The 20,601-nt window shown below is 38.3% G+C and overlaps 1 protein-coding gene across 1 annotated transcript in view; it reads right to left on the bottom strand.

Annotated features, from left to right (window-relative positions):
• Positions 1 to 20,601, bottom strand: part of LOC310903943 (uncharacterized protein) — a 166,827-nt gene that overhangs the window by 10,545 nt on the left and 135,681 nt on the right. The window contains exon 5 of the mRNA XM_083848045.1: positions 15,187 to 15,310. Coding sequence (XP_083704171.1) covers positions 15,255 to 15,310 — 56 coding nt within the window. The 3' untranslated portion in view covers positions 15,187 to 15,254. The remainder of the gene's footprint in view (positions 1 to 15,186; positions 15,311 to 20,601) is intronic.

Below are 20,601 nucleotides of genomic sequence, written 5' to 3'. Positions count from 1 at the left end.
TATTTTTTCTCCTACAAGAAATGTCAGCTCTAGTCAACATGCAATAGGTGTAAAATTTTTACATTACAGCACTATTGATATACTACTAGTATGATCTCCTGTATTTTAATTAACTTTACAGGAAATAAAAGCTGTTTTTTTCTTTGTTCTTCTTCTTTTTTTTTTTTTAATAAAACATTTTACAAAACAATCTAGCATCTCAAAGGGCATCGATCATTCTGCACTACGTGCGCAGGGGCAGGAGATGTCCTGAAGTATCACTTCTACATTTCAATTTGTCACTTATGTTTTGGCTTTCAAGTCCCCTTTGCTTTTTTTGTAAAACCACTGGAGAGCAGACAGGAGTCACAAGACAAGGCACTTGCTGAGAAGGACTGCACAGTCCCATGCTCGGGCTGACAAGCTGGCAGTAGATATCTTTCATTCAGTACATCTCTATACATTGCACAAAAAAATGCCTGGGGAGCCCTGGTAATGAATACATCAAATTTTACCCTGCTCTGTAAAAACAGCTATAAGGAAATGATTTCTGTGCTACAGAGGGGGTACACAGACTAAAAAGAAAACACAGCACTTGCCAGAAAAATAAATGCCCTGCTCCATCAGAGAGATGAAGGAGAAAGATAAAGTGCTCTGTTTATGTTACGCCATCTGAATTTAAGTAGACTATAAACCCTTCCCCTTCTGACCAGGGGGGCAAACATCATCAACACAGGTACATACAGTTTGTAGTCTTCCATGCAATGCTGCTCACCCTTCAAGCAGAAACTGATTCAGGAAGTTTTTTCACTTAAAAAGAAAAGCCAGGAGAAACAAATGAGGAAAAAACTGGCATGTGATGTGTTGTTATCAGTCATGCTAAACAGTAATAGCTATACGCATAATTTATAAAATATGGCATATAATAATAAAGAGTATTATAAGAAATCTCAGCTGGGAAAGGTTCTTTGGTTCTTTTTTTTTTATTTATTTGCTTTTTCCTAATATGTAAGGAAGTAAACAAATTATATCCAGTAAGCAAAATAAGAAAGAAAGAAACTAACAAAACAAAAACAAACAAACAAAAAAAAAAACTTTCTCAAGGTGTGCCTGGTTCTGGTATTTAGAATTTTGCTGATACGGTCAACATATGTACTGAGAAAGTCAAGATACCTATGATGCTTCCTGACTTCTCTGTACACATTAATCATTTTTATCTCACAGCCCACACAGAGTAGCGAACCAAAGTTTGACCCTGTCCCTTGAAACGCCAGCAAGCATGCGGAGCCCATTGCCATTAGGAATTGCTGTTGCTCCTGGAGAAACCCTGATTCAGGTTAGTGCTTCCATCCAACAGCAGGAAGCACAGCAGTGCCTGCGGTCCCCAACCTGCTCACAGATCAGCATCACTCTTTTATATGTTGTCAGGTACCAGTTAAATCTTTGCAAATTTTGAGCTGTGCTGTACCATTCCCAGAGTCTGGAGAAGATGGGAATGGGTGTTGTTGAGATAGTTCAGATATTGCAGGCAATGTGTCCATTTCACTCTCTGGATTCTCCCTCAGCTCAAATCCAATTCTCAACTAGCCGTGGCTGAACTGAAGGACAAGAACAACCACACAGCCCACGATTTGAGTTTTGATTGAAATATCTTTCTGCACTATTTTCATCAGTTAGAATCCTTGTACAGACCTGTGCAATAGGAACAGCAGAAGTGTCTGAGATGGGGAATTACACATCCCATCAGCTGGGCTGGACAGGCTGCTGCATTGCACATATTTATGGACCTGAGCTGAACCCTCAGGGTAAAAGTGAACAAAGAATAGACTGTGTTTTTTTTCTAAAGCATCTGGGTGTAAGCCTTATTTTGCCAGCAACCATGGTGTTTATGGGCATGTTTTACTGGAAACCTGCTGCTTCTCGCAACGTTTCCTGAGTGACTGTCTTAGTAAAACTGCATCTGGAAATGACAAGCACACAGCTGTAAATCTGAAAAGCAGTGTGCAGCCCTAATAGCTAGCAGCCATGGCAGGACTGCTGTGCTGAACATTGGAAAGATTTACAAAGACAAAAGCAGAGCAATGAATTCATTTCTGAGTGCTCTGTGATCACATTACACCTCTTCCTCTTCAAAGATATTTTGTAGACATAGATGCGGCTATCGCTGCTCTTTGAGTTAATGCTGTAAGCAGGCAACCTATCATTGCTTACCTGCCTAAGGCACCCCAGATTTCTGCCCTGCACATACTTTCCAAAGCAATGGCCAATAGGGCAATATATCCTATTTTCTTTTTCATCTGAATTAAATCCATAACAAAGCAAAGACATGAAAATGAACCAACTTTAAAAAACTGTTGTTGTTTCCCTGGTTGGCACCATTTTGTATAATGCAGGAAGTGTTCATAAAATGGTATGTCCTCAAAATAGATTCAAAAAGGGTGCATAAGGAAGAGATGGAAAATATCTGTACTTTTTATTATCTCATCCCCTAAGCTGCGAAGTCTCAAAAACACTCTGGTTTCTAAGTCGCCTGGCACTTCAGAGTACAGTTGCAAGGAGATGGTGGAAGGAGGGGAGCACTGGTCACAACAGACACACCAGAGTTGTGCTGACCGGGCTGGCATCGCTCCATTAGACCAGTCAGCATCAGTGAGAACTGGGGACTGGAGCCAAGGTTTTGGAGTATAAGCAACACCATAAATTGCCTGGAAAGAGAAAGAAATACACCTGCTACCTTCAGTATAAAAAGCTAGCCAATAAGCTATTCTTGTTTAAAAAAATAAAAAATAAAAAACTTTGAATATGTGTATTATGTCAAATATAAAATATAATAAAAATTAAAACATTATCTCTCTTAGAGCAAGGATTTTTAATTCTTTAATTAAAAATATTTTTCTTTCAAATGCCCTTCAGTTTTACTAAAAAATTGGTGTGTTTAAAACATGTTATTTGTTTAAAACTAGGTTGTTTTCTTAAAACTAGGTGTTAATTTTATGCATCGAAGTATATACATATGTACAGATATACGTAAAGTTATGTGTGCTTGGTTCTCAGATTTGCAATGGCAGAAGCCCAAACCTCAGTTACTCACTAACTCTTTACCCGAAGGTAACGTCAGGAAGGGATTAAGACATGTATGTGACATGTTCAGCTCCAGAAATGACCAAAGGATAATGGACAAGTCAGGAGTGCGGATCTGTGACATTCTACATAGCACGTATCCTGAATTTAAAATTCAGATTTACATGGTTATGTGGGCAAGTCACTGACTGTTCCTACTTCCTCTGTAGACAACAGGAGAGCGACAGCATGAATCCTCACGAATGTTGTTTTTTTTAAGCCTACACAAAAACCGTGAATTTGCTAATTTTGCATCTGACTATAAATTCATACCTCCTGCAGGCCTCAGAGGAGGCTGAATGCAGACTTCCGAAAGTTCATCAAACACCCCTAGACAGATCTACAGGTTTCTTCATAAAGACCCATCAATGGCTTCATTAAATCAAGTAAGCCTCTGGTCAGGCCTTGTCTTCTGTTCTTATTCCTTTATAGATCAGACACTGTCTTCCTATGTCCCCACTTACTTCTCACACATAGCTATTCTCAGTTCCTAGCATTTTCGTCATTTTACTGTACTCTGTATTGCTTCCCTAAGCCCCCTCAAGATGCCCCCCCCCAACATGGAGTCAGGTAATAGGAAACTTAACTTTGTGCCCACTTGGGGTGCTTGCAGGCTGGGGAGGTGCCAGGGCTGGGCTGGGCAGCACCAGAGACGGTGGCAGAGCTCGCCCAGCAGGACAGGGGAGATGGGCCTGGCATGAGGCCTGAGGTGCTTCAGCAGAGCTGGGCACAGCTTCGCTTCATGGTGTCACGGGGAGAGCCACTGCAGGCTGTGCTGCCACCAGGATATACTCCTCTGCCTCGCTCATGCCCAGGCACTTGCTCTGGTGGCTCTTCTGACCCCAAAACACCCTCCGTGATGTGACCCTGAGGGCAGTGTGGCTGCAGTGCCCTTTCCCCCAGGAGCTGCAGCACCCCCTGGGCAGCACCGATGCAGCAATCTGCCAGGGACCCTGCCAGGAGCCTGGCTGAATTTCCATTACAATATAATGTAGGAGAATCAGGAGTAAATGAGGCCATTTAGATTCACAGTTCTGGGGAGAAGGATCTAAAACCTCTCTTCTTTCTGGTTAGCCCCTTCCTGTAATAGGGAATGTGTTTCCAGACCCATAGGAAGCACCCTCAATTTTATTTTTTTTTTTTGCCTAGTTATAACCTTGACCCTACCTTTAGATTTTCAAGTAACAGCTATCTGGGATTTGGAAAGAGCCAGCAGCCCCCTGAAGTGCCTATCATGATTAAATCCACTAAAAACATACCTTATTAGTCAGGCACAAAGCAGCTGGGTAGAGACATACGTTTCTGTTTCTCTGCAGTGCCATTCCTTTGCTCTGGCCTTCAGTTAAACAGCTATGGTAATGCTCCTCACTCAGCTTGTTTGAAGATTAAATTAGCTGCTATTAGTTCAGCTCTTTGAAGATGTACCCAAAGTGGTAAGCGCTAAGTATTATTAGATGAATGTTAGTCATTAGACCCTAGAGAAATCTTGCTGCTCTGTATTACTGTTTGAGCCATGTGAATCCGTGGCTGCTGGTCCACTTGAGCACCCCCGACCTTTGGTCTCCCTCTGCTCAGCACTAAGTGCCAGACTATGAGCTTCTGTCCAAAAACTAAGCCACCCTACAGCATTTAAAGGACCAGTGTGCAAACTGACTTTAAAGAGGTTTTTTTCTTCACAATTAAGAAAAGCTTTTCACGTTCGAAGCCCTCTGTCTGAAAATTCCTTGTCTCCTTTTTAACTGAACTTTAAAGAAACAAAACATCTACATGATTTATTAAGCTGAACTTTGGTTAAAAAAAAATATTAAAAAGCTGTCAGTCTTTCAAATTTAAAGACAGATCGGCAACTAGATTTTCCATTAAATTACTCAAGATTGAAATGGGTGTAACAGACTTAAGATTTAGGACCTTTTTAAAGCCCTCTAGTGGTAGTTCCAGTTATACTATTTATTGACATAGGAAATTACCTCATTACTAGACTGCTTTATTTTGGATCTTTAACAGGAAATTAGATGCATCTGTCTTAGAAGGAGGGAGAGGAAAAAGAGCAACTGTTAGCAGAAAGGTTCCGTCTTTCAGTATAGAAATGAACGCGAGGCAAGCTTACAGAGTAGTAGAAACTCTAAATACAAAATCATGTAAACAGAAAAGGCAGCAAGTGCCACCTAACCAAATAACAAGATCACTCCTCTAGGAACTGATCACTGGTATGGACTGAGAAAGCTTCTGCAAAATTAAAGCTGACCCAGTTCTCCTACATGACGGTGCCGGTGTCTAAACCTCAGGATTTGAGTATAGTGGTGGATTGCTGCGAAGTTGCCAATGAGTGTGCTGTACCAGACACATGGATAAACAACGTCTCTCACTCCTGAAGGCCATAAATCTGCTACTTTTCATCAGCCACTATATTGCCATTATAGTATTTTCTCAGATTTCTTTCCTTCCTCTGCAAAGTTCCCTTTCAAAACAAATACACAAATGATACAGTCCAAGGCATCATGGGAATAACACAGAATTAGTTCAGTGATAATGTTGCTACAGCTCAAGATTAAAAAAAAATAATAAAATCAGTATAGGTAGAACCATTAATATTTTAAGATTTATTACATCATGGTTGCCTTTTGCCAAAATACTGTGTAAAGAATTAATCTTTAATTTAAGCTTGAGCCAGTTTATATAAAGCAAGACAACCTTACAGTTTGGTTCTTAAATGCAGTTTCAGGATTTTAACAACAAAACTGGTAAGGAGGATCTGCCTAGGATCTGTCAAATAACCAGCCTGTCTCAGACCCTGGGTATTAATCAGACTATATTCTACATAGGGTTATACCTGAAGCTATCTCATTTGTTAAATCGCTAAATAGTAGCTGAAGTGCCTGGCAGAGCATCCAGGGTTTCTCAAGAACTCTCACATAGTTTTCTGGGAGAGAAAAGTACTACTCTGACAGCTCCGAGTGTTTCTTCAGTACCTCCTCTTAAACATCTAGAGGATTTTCTGGAGTACTTACCTGAATAGAGGAGCTTATTAGAAGTACTCATTTCAAGAAATTGTTTTGAGAGTGAAACAAAAATTGTAATAGACGTTCAAGAGATCCTTTGGGAAAATCAGTCCAGTACTGGAAAAGACGGAACATCATTGCCGAATAAAAGATTTTTGTGAGGATTGTCTAAATTAAGTGTGGCCAGACACCATTTCCAAAAGGAAAGGCCTTGACCCTGGGTGCTTCCCCATGACTTATCTCAAGTTCCACAAGAGCTTGAAAGTGTCCAAGTCATCTTCAGACATTCCCAGTAAAGTGGAAGAACATTTATTTCTATTGCATGGCATTTTCCTGCAATCTTTTTTTAAAAAAGCTAGAGTGTTTCTCATTAGTGCTATCACGAAACTTAGAGTAATAAAGTTTATGTTGCTTTGTTTACAGTTATAAAATAAACAAGACTTATAGTAAACAAAATATGCATCAGTTATTAGTATGAGGTCCTCTGAACGTTACCCTTTGAGAAAAGGATGACCACTTGGTAATGTATAGGCCATGTCCAAGAAAAATGTGCAATGAAGACACTGTGTGTCAGAGTCTAATCTCCTGACTCTTGTGGGACTTAAATCTCAACTTCAATAAGACTCTACTGCTGCACAAAGTGCGCTGTGAAGCAGTGTGATGCAATGGCTAAGATGCCGGCTGAGTGCACAGAATTACGTTCTTTTCCTGTATCTACTGTTTGCTTGCAATGCAATTTTTTACGTCACTCCTACAGCTCAATTTCCTCCTTGATAAAAATGGGAATAACAATGATTTCTCACCTTTGACATTCATGGATGAAAAGTGCTAAGTATTATTAATTCATGAATTTATCAACCTCAAGCAGCGTTGTGACCTTGAAAATGGAGAAGTTCCAAAGAGTCTGCAGAGTGCTGGAGAGATCATTAGCGCTATTTACTGTAACAGGCAAGCACGTGGATGTCACAGTGATGCTTGCAGGGCTGGAGGAGGAGAGGCAGCGTGATACAGTAGATAGCGTGTTGTTTTCATGCCCAGATAGACAGCATTATGAAAGCACAGCAGTGAGCAAAGCTTGGAACAAGCCCATCAAGTCTAAGTGGAAGGCCTGCTCCCCTCCTGGGAGATGCTAAGCAATGTTTTGAAATACTCTACATGCTTCAGTCACAGACCTTATGGAGCAGTTATAGCAATCAGTCACAAGTATTGATTAGCTTGGCAGTACAGGGGAACTCACACTAAAACCTACTTCTCCATAAAGATCACTTGAGAACATTTTTCTTTTTTAAAGTATTAAAATGATCAAGGAAACTGAGGTTGTGAGTGTTTTGTAAAGCTTTACTAAAGAATGGCAAAACCAGGACAATTCATCATTTGGTTCTACAAATTCTCCCTAAGAACATTTTTCATATGGAAGTCAGCTGTAGTCCACTGATATTTCATATTTCTATATAAAAATAGGGTGATAGTTTGACTTATAAAAATATTCAGTGCTTTATTAACCTGCCTTTTTCCTTATTGCAAAGAGAATTGGAAAGCCCTGAGTGAGTTACAGCTATGGGTTCTGCAGCTTTTCACTCTGCCCTACAATTTCCTTTATGCTCTTTTAGCCTATGTTAATTGTGCACCACTGCTGCCATTTGAGCATCTGTCCCCTGCTGCACTGAATCACCAGAAAGCAGCTCTTTCGGTCCACCTGTGATAGCTCCAAGCTCAGAGGAAACACTCTGTGTGGAAATGCTGATTCAATGTGGCAGGGGATAAGTGGGCTGGCAGAATTGGCTTTGTGCATTTTAATAACTGAGGAAAAAAGAGATGGGAATGACAGACATGAAGTGAAGCAGAGAATGCAAATTCTCTCTTCTTGACCAAACCAACATGCTTGTGCTTAATTCATATTTTAAGTGGCTAGAAATTTATTTTAGACAATGAAAATTACATGCATCTCTAATAAAATAGGTTAATATTATACCTCAATATGTGTGTAGCAATACAAATATTTTGTAGAACACATCTTACTATATATTATATAAATTTTATTATATCAAACCACATGGTGTGCTTGGAAAGGTTTGCTTGCTTAGTTCTTGTTAGGGAGTAGTGCTCTACAGTGGTAGCTTATCTAAGACTAGAGAACACAGAAGAAGAAACGATCAACCAAAGAAAATCGTTTTCAGCTATGCCACTGGATCTGTATGGATAAACAGATGTAAATACCTTCTGTAACCTTGTGTACTGCAGATTTATTCTTAAATCTGACATATGCAACATGTTTTTCATCCAGGATAGAAATAGCTACTCTGTTATCTATCACATAATCGTTGCCATTCTAAATATGAAATCTAGAGATTAGAGATCAATGTACGATGTTTTTTCTAATAGTCTTACATCATATTGTTGAAGCTGGAAAGGCATTTTGGATAGCAAGAAGAGATGACAATACTGAAAGATAACCTATTTCTTTTCTTCTTTTTGATTTCTGAACTTTCTATACTGATTGGACTGAGACTTCAACAACTTTCCTTACTCAAGTATAACAAATGCATTATGATACCGATGGACTTGGGGGTTCTGCTGGACGAAAAGCTCGACATGAGCCAGCAGTGTTGCATGCTTGCAACCCAGAAGACCAACTGCATCCTGGGCTGCATCAAAAGAGGGGTGGCCAGCAGGTCAAGGGAGGTGACTGTCCCTCTCTGCTCTGCCCTTGTGAGGCCCCATTTGGAGTGCTGCGTCCAGGTCTGGAGCCACCAGCAAAAAGATGTTGATCTGTTAGAGCAGGTCAAGAGGAGGGCCACAAAGGTGATTAAGGGGCTGGAGCACCTCTCCTACAAAGGAAGGCTGAGAGAGCTGGGGCTGTTCAGCCTGGAGAAGAGAAGGCTCCGAGGTGACCTCATGGCAATCTTTCAGTACTTAAAGGGGACTTACAGAAAGGATGGAGAGGGACCCTTTGCTCAATCAGATAGTGGCAGCACAAGGGGGAATGGTTTTAAACTAAAAGAGGGGAGATTTAGATTAGAGGTTAGGAGGAAATTCTTCACTCAGAGGGTGGTGAGGCACTGGAACAGGCTGCCCAGAGAGGTTGTGGATGCCCCATCCCTGGAGGTGTTCAAGACCAGGTTAGATGAGGCCCTGAGCAACCTGATCTAGTGGATGGCATTCCTGCCTATGTCAGGGGGGTTAGAACTGGATGATCTTTGAGGTCCTTTCCAACCCAAGCCATTTTATGATATGATTCATTCTATGATACCAGTGGGGACTCTTCGTTAAGAGCATTCTGCCTCATAGGGAAAGTAGTGACCCTATAGATGATTCAGTTACAGAGAAGCTGTTTCTTAATGAATCCTAGAATACCTTTGTGCCTTGTCTTAAATTGCTGTAAGTATTTATGTTCCATGTTGAGAAAGTAACCAGCTCCACTTGGAGGTGAGCAAGCTTCTGTAGGAGCTAAGGGGTAACATTAGCTATTTATTTTGCACTTAGTCTCCTTGACATGAAGGAGTTCAGTACTCTTTAAACAGAGAACAAAATTGCAAGTGTGAAATATTAACATTTTCCTGTCATGAGCTAGTAAAAAAAAAAATATATATATATATAGTATTTTTCTACTTATTCCAATTCATGCCTTTAGTGGCCTTTGGGGGAAAAAAAAAAGTTCCATCACCATCCCAGCAAAAAAATAAAAATTAAAGGGAAAAGCATTTGTGATAACAGAAAATCACAGAGCCATGTCAAAACTCTTTTTTCCAAATTTGAATTACATTTGACCATCTGTAAAGATACTGTGTGCCATAATCTTTAGCCTTTCAGTCTTAGCCATTATAAAAGTCTCACTTTAATTTAAAACATAAACAAATGTCTTATCTATCTTTCCTATTTTGGAAATTCAATGCAAATGCAACTTAATAACTAATATAGCAATAAAACTGATGTAAGAAATTTATAGTACATTAATCTCTAGATTCTGTATTTAGACTGGAAATGATTACATGATAATGGAGTAAATGCTTTGCTAAGTGAATACAAACTTAAATACTGTATATATCAAATGTGGACATGCTGAAGAATAAATCTGTAGTACATTAATTTACAGAAAGAACTTTCTTAAATGAAACCTTCTGAAATAGTAAGTCCAGGAAGTGAACAGGCCATCATTAAAGGGCAGGAAGTAAATTCAATTTAATCTGTTAGAGACAGCAAAGTTTTCCCTTAAAAACAGTGAAGAAGTATCTACAGCCTTCAAATGTATGAATCTACTCTCTCTGCAGCATGGAAATGTTTCTAAATTGATTAATGAAAATGGTCCACACTGAGGGGTTACAGAGGACTGAAGGTCCTTAGAAATATTTCTTCCACAAGGAGAAGAGAGCAGGGCAAAGAACAGCCCATGATGGTACTATTCAGTCACCAGGCCACCCACTCATCTTGAGAGGACTTGAAAGTTTCCAGCAGTTCATACATACACGTTCAACTCCTACAGTCTCTACCCCAATTTAAAAGTCTACTGCTATGTAAGACTTAGGCTGGAATGCACCATTTATCATTTTTATGAGAAAATATATGTAACTGTACTAAGAACAAATGTGGTTCTGCATTCAAAGTCTTAGTTACCAGCTGTACACAAATGGAAGTCATCAAAGGTCAAGAGGAAACAAAATCCTTCCCACCCATTTTGCTGTAAAGTAGTACTAGCATTTAACCACAGCCCTTTCTGTAGCTTCAAGACAGCTGTAAACCTCATGGTCTTATGAAAAGTTTGGATAATGGAGCCACTAACAAATTTCTTGTGCTCCTTTCTGTCTTTCTCCTCAGAAAACACCTCCATGCTAAATTAACTGGACTAAAAAATAAATAATAATAATAATTAAAAAAAAGTAAGAGAATTTCCCTCCTCTTCCCCTTCTCCACATCCAGCAATCTTTTGTTAAAAATTAAAGCCAGTTAAACTGCTGAAAAGCTCTGCCCCGTAGAACTGAAATAGGAGACAATAGGTCATTCTAAAATTAGAATTGATGGTTGCCCATGGAAAGAAATTGCAAGATAAGACAGAGACTTCTGAGCACAGTCTCCCACCTTTCTCTACGGTACCTTGAAACAAAGAAAACTTCCACTACTCCAATAATATGAATGCACTGTTTTGCCCTTGGCTCAGATTTAAGCACTTTTACTAATGGTCATGCTATGAAAGACCAAGATATGTATAATTTATAATTAAGTCATATGGTTCTGTGTCTGATTCTAGAGTATCACGATGGAAGCAAAGCTGAAATCAGGCTCTTGGTTAAATAACACTGAGTGCAGTAATAGGGAAGGAAAATAGTTTCAGTGAACCAACAAACACTAACAGAATATTTTACATCATTATTTGCCACAATTTATACAGGCTTTTTTTTTTTTTCTTCTTCCTTTTTTTTCCCCTCCTTTGAAGAGAGTTGTACTTTCTGGACCAACACCATCCTCTTCTCCAAAAGTTATTTACATCTATGCAGAGAGAGTGCAAAAAGCTGCATTTTGATTTGGAATTTTAGCTAGTGAAAAGCTGTGAAGAGCAAATTGTGCTGGTTTACACAATTAGCTCTACCCAGGCCTCCCTACAATGTGTTATAAAATGATAGGCCCAAGCATTTCAATGGATTAACCATTTCTTCATTCAGTGTTGCCCAAGATCTTGTTCTGAAAATTAATTGTGCCATTTATGTGATTTCAGCTATGCAATACCAAGTACAGGAACCAATTTTTATAAAACTACATCTTTGCGACTAATGGCCATCCACCAAAACAAAATGCTCACTTCCACTGATAAGTGTGTTGCAGGAAGACACTTAGTACTGTATTGGTTGGCAAATAATATTTCCCAATTTAAGGAAACAGTTGGGGAAGAAGATTGTTGGGTTTGAGAAGTGCACAACAGACAAGAGGAGCAAGAAAGGTGAGGAAACATCATGACCTCAATTCCACCCAAACCACAGGCCACCCACATTCATTCTCCAACAGCTGCAGATGAAATAGGTATTAGCTCATCCCAACTTCTTTCTGCTCTCCTACCATGCCCTAAAGCAGTGAACTATGGCTGCAGCTCCTACACAGGCTCAGTAAATAGTTGGCCAAACCCGCTGCATCTCTCTCATGCAAACCTCAGGTGACCTGTGAGAGCACACCATTCCAGATGCAAGAAAGGGTCATGTCCCTACCTATGCAAGCAGTGAAAAGAAGACCAAAGAAAGAAAACAACCCCCAAAATAACAGCCCGTGAAACTTCTGAAAAAATATTCTCTCTTTCTCTGAGAAAGAGGAAAGAAAAAGGTGCTAGTGAAATAAGAGAATGCAGAAAGAAAAGGATAAAGGGGAATAACGTAGACATTTGGAAAAGAAGAAACAATTAAAAAAAAAAATCCACCCTCCCACCAGCACCCATCAAAAAGAAAAAGGGCTTTCAGCAGCTTAGTTTTGGAAGAAAAAGCTTAGTAAGAATACAAAATTCAAAATGATGAACCCAAGAGGGAGCTTATAGTATTCAGTTAGTTTTCCAAGAGGGAAGTGAAAATCTGAGAGAGAAATGTTGATTACCAGCTTGATGCCATGCCAGTGCTCGTGGATTTACAAATAACTGAAACCAGAGCTGTACTTTGTCCTCCTTTCCCCAACACATTCCAGCTTCTAAGTGTACTATCGCAATTCCTGGAGAAAGAAGTGTGCTGTTATCCCTTTGATAACATTCACTGATTTCTTTTCTGTTTCTGTTTATTTGTTTTTGTAATGCTATATTGCAAAAGCTGTTATCCTAAGTAATCATAAAAGAGAGCTGAACACAGCAAATAGATGATCCCTTTAGAGGCCAAATTTTTGCAAAAATTGCTATTATATTCTTGTTAATAAACCTCTTGTTTTGGGTTCTTTAAAGCAAACCATTTTATGAAAATCACGTACAACGCTCATCACTGGCATTTTTTCTCGCACAGCAGCCTAAACCAACCTGCAGTTAAAAAGAATAATTTTTACTAACTTGCCATGAACCATCTATGGATTGCATCTCAAATGGAGTCATTATCAGGTCAGCACAGAGCTATTCTGTAGGCAAATTCATAGATGATGTGCTTTACCTAAACCTACAGGGTACAGGATAAAACACCTTACTTATTTACAGCTTTTCCTCACAGTTACTCTTCACTTTTTTCTCCTTTGTCCAGACTATTTCCAAGGTAGGAGGAAATGAGTGATAGGGATATTAAAGGCTCTTCAAGGTATCCATATAACTCTGAAAAATCAAAGCTAACCACAACTAGTTGTCAAGGACTTAGCACCCAAGTAGTTCATATTACAGCCTCTTTGAAATGACCCTCCATCCCTTTCAAGTCACAAGGTCCGCATTGATTCAAGTTGTGCAGGACCAACCCTATTAGGCTAAAGTATATGCCAAAAATCTGTCAGAAACTACTAAGCAGGAGATTTGACAGCAAAACTTAATTCCCTGGCCGAATGTGGGAGTTTACCTGACGTGAGGGAGGGTTATTCCCTGAGAGGGGATTTTTTCTGATAAACCTTCTGGTGTGTATCAACTACAGTCTCTGTGAATTTTAGTTCTAAGGAACAAACTCTCAACCACATTTGCACCTTCCCTCAAGCTTTCCTATGCAATGCCAACGTTTTGTTATTTCCCATACTGCCAAATTGCTTTTCATATACCAGGGTGGGGTTAATTAGCAAACTGTCCATCAGAAAGGCTTTGCAGAGTAAGAAGTAAGACCTCTCTTACTCTTAATAAGGGAAACTTTAAAGTGATTTTTCAAACATGCCTTCATAAAAAATGTCAAGAGTTCCAGAAAAAATATTTGAATGAAAAGGACCATGTTTGTAAAAACAAACCATTTTTAATGGCACACAGTGGCCAACAGCAACAGTGTCTGAGGCTGGTGCTGGCACACTGCTGAAGAGCAGAAACCGCTTCTCTCCTAATGATTGCAAGCCTAGGATGAACACAAATGTGAGTGTGGAATTTGAGACTATAACCACAGAGCATTATTAGTTTTCATCAGTCCCACTCTGGCTTATTCATGGAATCTGGATGGATCCCAGAGGCATGGTTTCTTAGCTCTCATTAGGCTTCACGAAATGAGCCTCCGTTACTTAGAAATACCTACTTGGCAGCGATTCTCTCTTCTCTCTTCTTTCAGTGGGTGTTTTGTTGCAATATTCAGGGTTTGTAATGGGCCAGATCCTTCCTCAGAAGAAGAGCTGAACTATACTGACAGCTTGCCTTTAACAGTGAAGGGAAGGCTGCTCATGTCCTTAGTGTTTTTTACAGCTGTACACATACACCAACAAAACACACCTTCCTAAAATGAAGTTCACATTGAAACACCAAGGAAAAACTCCACCAGAACCACCTTTGTGTTTTTAAAGAAGTGAGACTGGTGCAATCAGAGAGCAAGGGCAGACAGTGACAGAGTCAGTGACCTATAAAAATGATCCCGATCCTTCCAAATAGAAGCTCTGTTCCCCCAGCCCCTAATTAAACAAAGAGATCATTTAAGTAATGATCCATCTACAGAAGGCTTTTATTTAGAACACACAAAATTGTGTCACTTTCTGCTCATAACACCTATCATATCAGCATGAAAGCACATTCATGTGGATGAGCTGGCAAAGAAGAAGTCTTTTAAGTGACTAGTCTAATGCTCAGTTCCCTTGAATTGGCCAGATAGAAGCAAGCCCTTCTGAATATGAGATGCTCGGTCTGCTGACTCAGAAGCCCAGCTGGAGCTCAGTCAGAGCTGACTTGTAAAAGCAACAGAGCATCCAAAAATAATTGTTTTGCCTGCTAGAATAATAGGCCCACTGAAGTCAGGAATGCTTTCTGTTTTGAGGAATGGACATCAGTAATGTACAAGATAACAACCTTCTTTTGGTCGGACACTGGCTTGTTGCCTTCAAGTGTTTCAAGTGTTTAAAGGTCTTCAAGACTTTAAATTCCCACTTTTTCTAACTGTTCACATTTGCTTATCAAAATTTTCAACTTCAGGGGAAGGTTTGATTATTTTACTCACTAAAATTGCAAGGTGATTTCAACAACAGCACTTTTCAGTCTTACCTTTCATCTTTCTCTGACATAATTTCTAGCACCAGTTCAACCATTATTGATTGTTTTCTTCAGTTAGACTAATTAAAGAAGTATCTTTGGTCCCATTGTGTGTTCATAATAGTAGCTTCTTTGCCTAAAGCAAATGTGAACAAAGAAAAAAAATCAGATCAGTTAACTGAAATTACTGACAGGAACTCTGACCTTTAAAGACTCATACATGAGGTTTTCATGATTTTGTTCGTGTACAACTTTTTTGTTCCCTCAAGATTTAAAATTAATTGGTTACAAAAGGTTTGAGCTTTTGTTAGTGTATGCTGGTCTCTTTTTATCTAGATAGAGGACACACTATCAAAACAAAACAAAAAAAGTGATGTTAATAGGAGATTCAGTTCGGCATCAACTATAACTTCAACCAAGGTTTAGCATCCCACTCCATGGATGTCTTACAAAACAGTCAAAGCTTTCAAAATGTTTGACAAGAAATATGCAAAATAAAGTAGTTGTGTGCCATAATTTTATAATATTTTGTTCCTTGTAAAACCAGTAATAATGCAGCCAGCTAGCATCTTTAAGAAACATACAATTAGGATTTTTTTTCACTAACATTCTCTTCAATATTTTAAAAATAAAAATGAATTGCGTAAAGTAGACTTGAAAGACTGCAAATATTACTATTAATTCTGGGATGTTCCACTTTTCTGTGGCAGGAATTAAGAATTGGGAATTTGCTATGTCTCAACGGAAAATTTGATACTACACAGTTATCATTAGACAGTACCAAGAAAACTACTTGTTCTCAACATACCTTCGTTCCATAAACCAGAGAGTCAGAATATCTCCATAAAAAAAAAAAAAAAAAAAAAAAAAAAAAGGAAGAGGAAATAAATGGATTTCATATAAACCACTAAATATTTTTGGTCAGACCTCAATTATTTTCAAAATCTTCATGGGGTAGTAGTGATTCTGTTTCAAATTAGGCAGATGTCCAAGCTGCACACATCAGATTGGGATCTGACTTCTTCAGAATATAGGGATGCTGCAGTCCCTGGCTGATTCAGTACATTATAGGAATAGGTGGTATATGCATATATTTAACATTAATATAAGCAAAGAATGCAGGTGTTTGGTTTTGGTGTTTAATCAGTACTCTTTTCCTGTATGACTACCAACTGCGCAGTTCTGACTTGGTTCCCTGACTAGATAAACATGTGAAAGCCTTTCCTGTATATATTCCATAGGCTAACATAATGTTAACATGGTTAGTTAATCTCAATTATCACAATGCATTCACTTTTTCTTTATGTCTGGTATCAACCTTTACAACTTTCCTATTTGCTGTTCCAGTCCTTTCTAAACTGTTTTGGTTGTTATTGTTTTGTTTTTTGCTTGCTCATTTGTTTGTTTTGTTTTGTTTTTAGCAGACTTTGAAAAAGTAAACTACGATCTAGTATTTCCTCCTACCTGACTGCATGGTGCATGACAGGAGAAAGATGGAGGTACTCCAGAACTGCCATTCTTCATTGTTCCCCTTCCTTTCTTTCCTCACCAGTCCTGGAATCCGCAATAAAGTCCTATTTCTCAATCTATTTAGAGAACCTTTCTTATGGAGTTCACATGTCCACCTCCAAAGTCTGATGGTCTGGCTCAGATAGCTATTGAGATCTTAATTTTCATAGCGTCCTATATGCCTTTTAGTAAGCTGATCCCTAATCAGTTTTCCCATACGAATTCTCCCCCACGTGCATGATTCCAACTATAGTGACATTTTGTTGGGTTGGTCATCTTCTTTGCCTTCCTTGGACCATTCAGTTGTTCTTGAAAGTTTGATCACCTAGTCAAAACACAATTACTCTGCAGGCAAGAACTGCAACCTTTCCACAGTGTAGTTAGTCCAAAAAAAAAAAAAATCATAATTAGAAATACACTCTTTCAAGAACTTTTTAGGAGAGGCGAGATTTTCATAAAATTAAAAAGTGAAAGGCACAGAAATATTTAAAAAACAAAGAAGAAAGTTATTTTTCTGAACTCATTTTCAGTTCAGATCACATTGGTGAGTTTCAAATCATTAATCCTACGCTTTCAACAATGCTGGCTTAAAAAGGAATACAGCTCCAAAATTGGACTTTAGTGAAACTTCTTATTTTCTTTTACCATTTTTTAGAGAATGACAGTTTCTACCAGAATCATACATATGAGGAAGAACAATTAAAAATATAAGCACAATTTTGTAGTCAGCTTTAGTTTTTGCTCTTGATTGTCAGTATGAAATAGATTACAACTAATTTCCTTTTTTTAAAATTGTTAAAGATAAGCAACTCTTGTGTCTCAGTGTAAGAGCTTCTAGAATCTCAGTTCAGAAAATACGAGTTAAAAATCTAACAGTTACTCTGCATTGTTTCTACAAAGGAATGAGATTAAGTTGCTACTGAAACAGTCACTATCTTTTACTTGCTAGACAAGGACAGACCTTTTAGACAATTGACTTCACCTATGCAGATTACTGACAAAGGATTTTAAAAGGTCATTCTAAATGGTGTCCCTCCAGGCCATTTGGCCTTGAGTGGTCCTGTCTACAAGTTATTTGCTATGGTCCACTGCTTCTAGGTAGATATGAAAAGAGTTTTGTGCAAAGGATGTATTAAGACATCTCTGCATGACCTTGCCTTTCTTTTTTTCTGAGATTCTGGACAGACCTCTTCTCTGTGGCAAAGGTCAAATGGGAAGCATCTTGAAAAGAGCTACTGAAGCAACAAGGGAATGCGAATCTTTCTGCTCTCCTGCTCTCAGTCATGAAGCTACTGTACCTTATAAGCAAGTTCATGGTTCTTTGTTCCTTTGAGACTATTTATTAAAAAATAAGTCTTTGAAAGCCCTCTTTATTTTCAGTTTGAGTCATATCACTGAGAGGCGGGTGGGAGGTGAAATCACACTTAAAATGTTTCCACTGGAGTCACCTTTGTTAGTCTCATAAAGTCAAGAGGAATGATCTGTATTTATAAGAGATGAAATACAGGTCTATGAAACATAATCACAGAGAATGTATTGGTATTTGAAAATGACAGTTGTACTGAAAAATATCTTCTTCCTGAGTTACATTTTATTACAGAAATCTGACAGTTCAAGAGGCTTGATCATTTGTGAAGTTCATAATACTGTATTTCTATTCTCTTTTAGTATCCAAGAAAAATAGAAAAAGAACCTAATCGTTCCAAGTCTGGCCAGCATTACAAGTTTTATTAGAACATTAAATTATTTTTCATAGTTTAAGATATTACTGATTGTTTTGATATGCCCTAATATCAATTCTGTTTCAGAACAGTCAATTGTTTTTCTATTACAAGAACTGTTACAATTATGCTGAAGAAGCCCTCTGAACCTCACCAAGATAAGCAAATATCATTATGCCCCACCCAAAGCAATATCACATGCTGTAAATTTATAGGAAACATGCTGTTATTAAACGTACTCCAAAATAAGGCAGTTTTGAAAACAAGCAAATAGACAGCATTTTCCATCTCTAGCCTGCCTGAAATGTTAAATGTAGAAAATATTGTTAGGCATTTCTTCAAGTTCAAGAAAGCTGTTGTGCTGACCACACATACAAGGCAAAGGACATTTTGCAGTCCATTGTAGAGGGCCAGGCTCATGGGCCTGACAGATGATGGCTGGTGAATGGACCTCTAGGTGACAAACTCTATCCTCCTATGGCCAAGAATCATTAGTCTGGTCATCAGATGGACCCTAATTTGAAGGTCTGAACAGAACCAGCACAACCTGGTTGTGCCAAGTAACTAATTTAATTTATTTAAAATCATCTATATTAAAGGAAGAGATTTCTTTTGAAATCACATTTCTGTATCTTTCAAACAAAATGTTGTTATCTCAGGAAGATCAGATAGCCATTTGAAAAATAAGGCCTCTTTTTAATTTACATAATAGTAAAATTCAATGCACAGTGGCAGTTATGATTTCCATTTTGTAATGCAATGAGAACACTGACTATCATTTCAGAGCTCTATGAAATTTAGTATTTCTAGAAATATTTTAAGAAAATGCACTTATCTCAAGAATCAAGCTGAAAAAACATCTTCTGAGAATTTGCATGTGCCAGAATTTCAAATTCCCTTTTCTATGTAAAACCAAACCATGCTTATTCAGTGTAATATGATCATAATGTTATCTCACAGAAGTCCACAGAACACATGAAACATTTGTCTTACAGTCCCTAGGTGAACACATTATCATTTACTTCTTGTCACTCAACACTCAGCATGGTAGATAACAACCTATAACAGAATTGAATATAATGGCTACTCCAGTCAATATTGAAATGAAGATTGAGATTTTCCTAATGGGATCTGAGTAGCCAAATCCCTTGGGCAGTACAGAAGATCATATCATCCTCAGAAATCAGCCAAGCAAAAAATTATGTCAACATCATTTTAATATTGGAATGTAGTCTTTGCCTTCAATACCTTAAAATGAAAAATTCTCACATAAAAATGTATTCTGAATGGAATGTTTTTGAGAGAAATATCCTTCCCTCAAGAAGTCTTTTAAAAGAAATACCTCCTCCATCCACCCTAAATATGTGTCAAGATTTTGCATATTCCCCTCCTTTTTCTATTTTGTTAATAAAAAGAAAAGGGAAATAAATAAATAAACAGAAATTATTTTGATTTTTTAATCTCTGTCTTTTGAATCACTTAGCCCTAGTAAAAGTTTAAATGTGAAGAGGAATGGAGATTTTCACAGAGAAATGGTTCAAGAAGAGGTTTACTGGCTCTCTCACCACCTGCATCACACCACTTCTAGGAGCATGAAAAAGCACTGAATAACCAGAATGGTTCTGCAAGGCAGAGGAAACCCGACAGCTTCACATGCCCCAGATTTCTTACCACATCCACCTAACTCAAGGCAGGCATCCTAAAAGAATCTTCCCTCCTTGGGCTCTTTTTACACAGAAGGGAACACAGCTCTTCTGCTGCAATTTACAGCCTCAGTCAGCCTGAGGCTGCACCAAAGCTAGTCAGGTAGCAGCTCTAATAATGCAATTAGTTAACGAAAGATTGCAGATCCAAGCACAGACTACAGGCATCCAGGAGGAACCAACCATCCTCTTTGCTACTTTGATCTAGTCCTTAAAAATAAGCAGGTGGTGATAGGATGATCTCACCTATTGTTGCCTTTCCTTATAAAAAAATCAGCCACTTTAACAGAATTCAAACTAATAAACCAATTTTTATCTTCAACTTTTCTGGTCCAATGAACTTGTAGTAATGAAAACTACCAAGGCAGCTTAAAACCAGTCAGGAATAATCTTTCATGTACACTAATTCTTGATTCTTGGGAAATGAACCATAATTATTGAAAATAGATACCCAGTATCCAAATACTTATACAAGGCAAATATCTGTGAAGAAG

This window comes from Anser anser, assembly GCF_964211835.1.
Source record: "Anser anser genome assembly, chromosome: 9".
Lineage (NCBI taxonomy): Eukaryota > Metazoa > Chordata > Aves > Anseriformes > Anatidae > Anser > Anser anser.
This window is presented reverse-complemented; position numbering and strand designations above follow the sequence as displayed.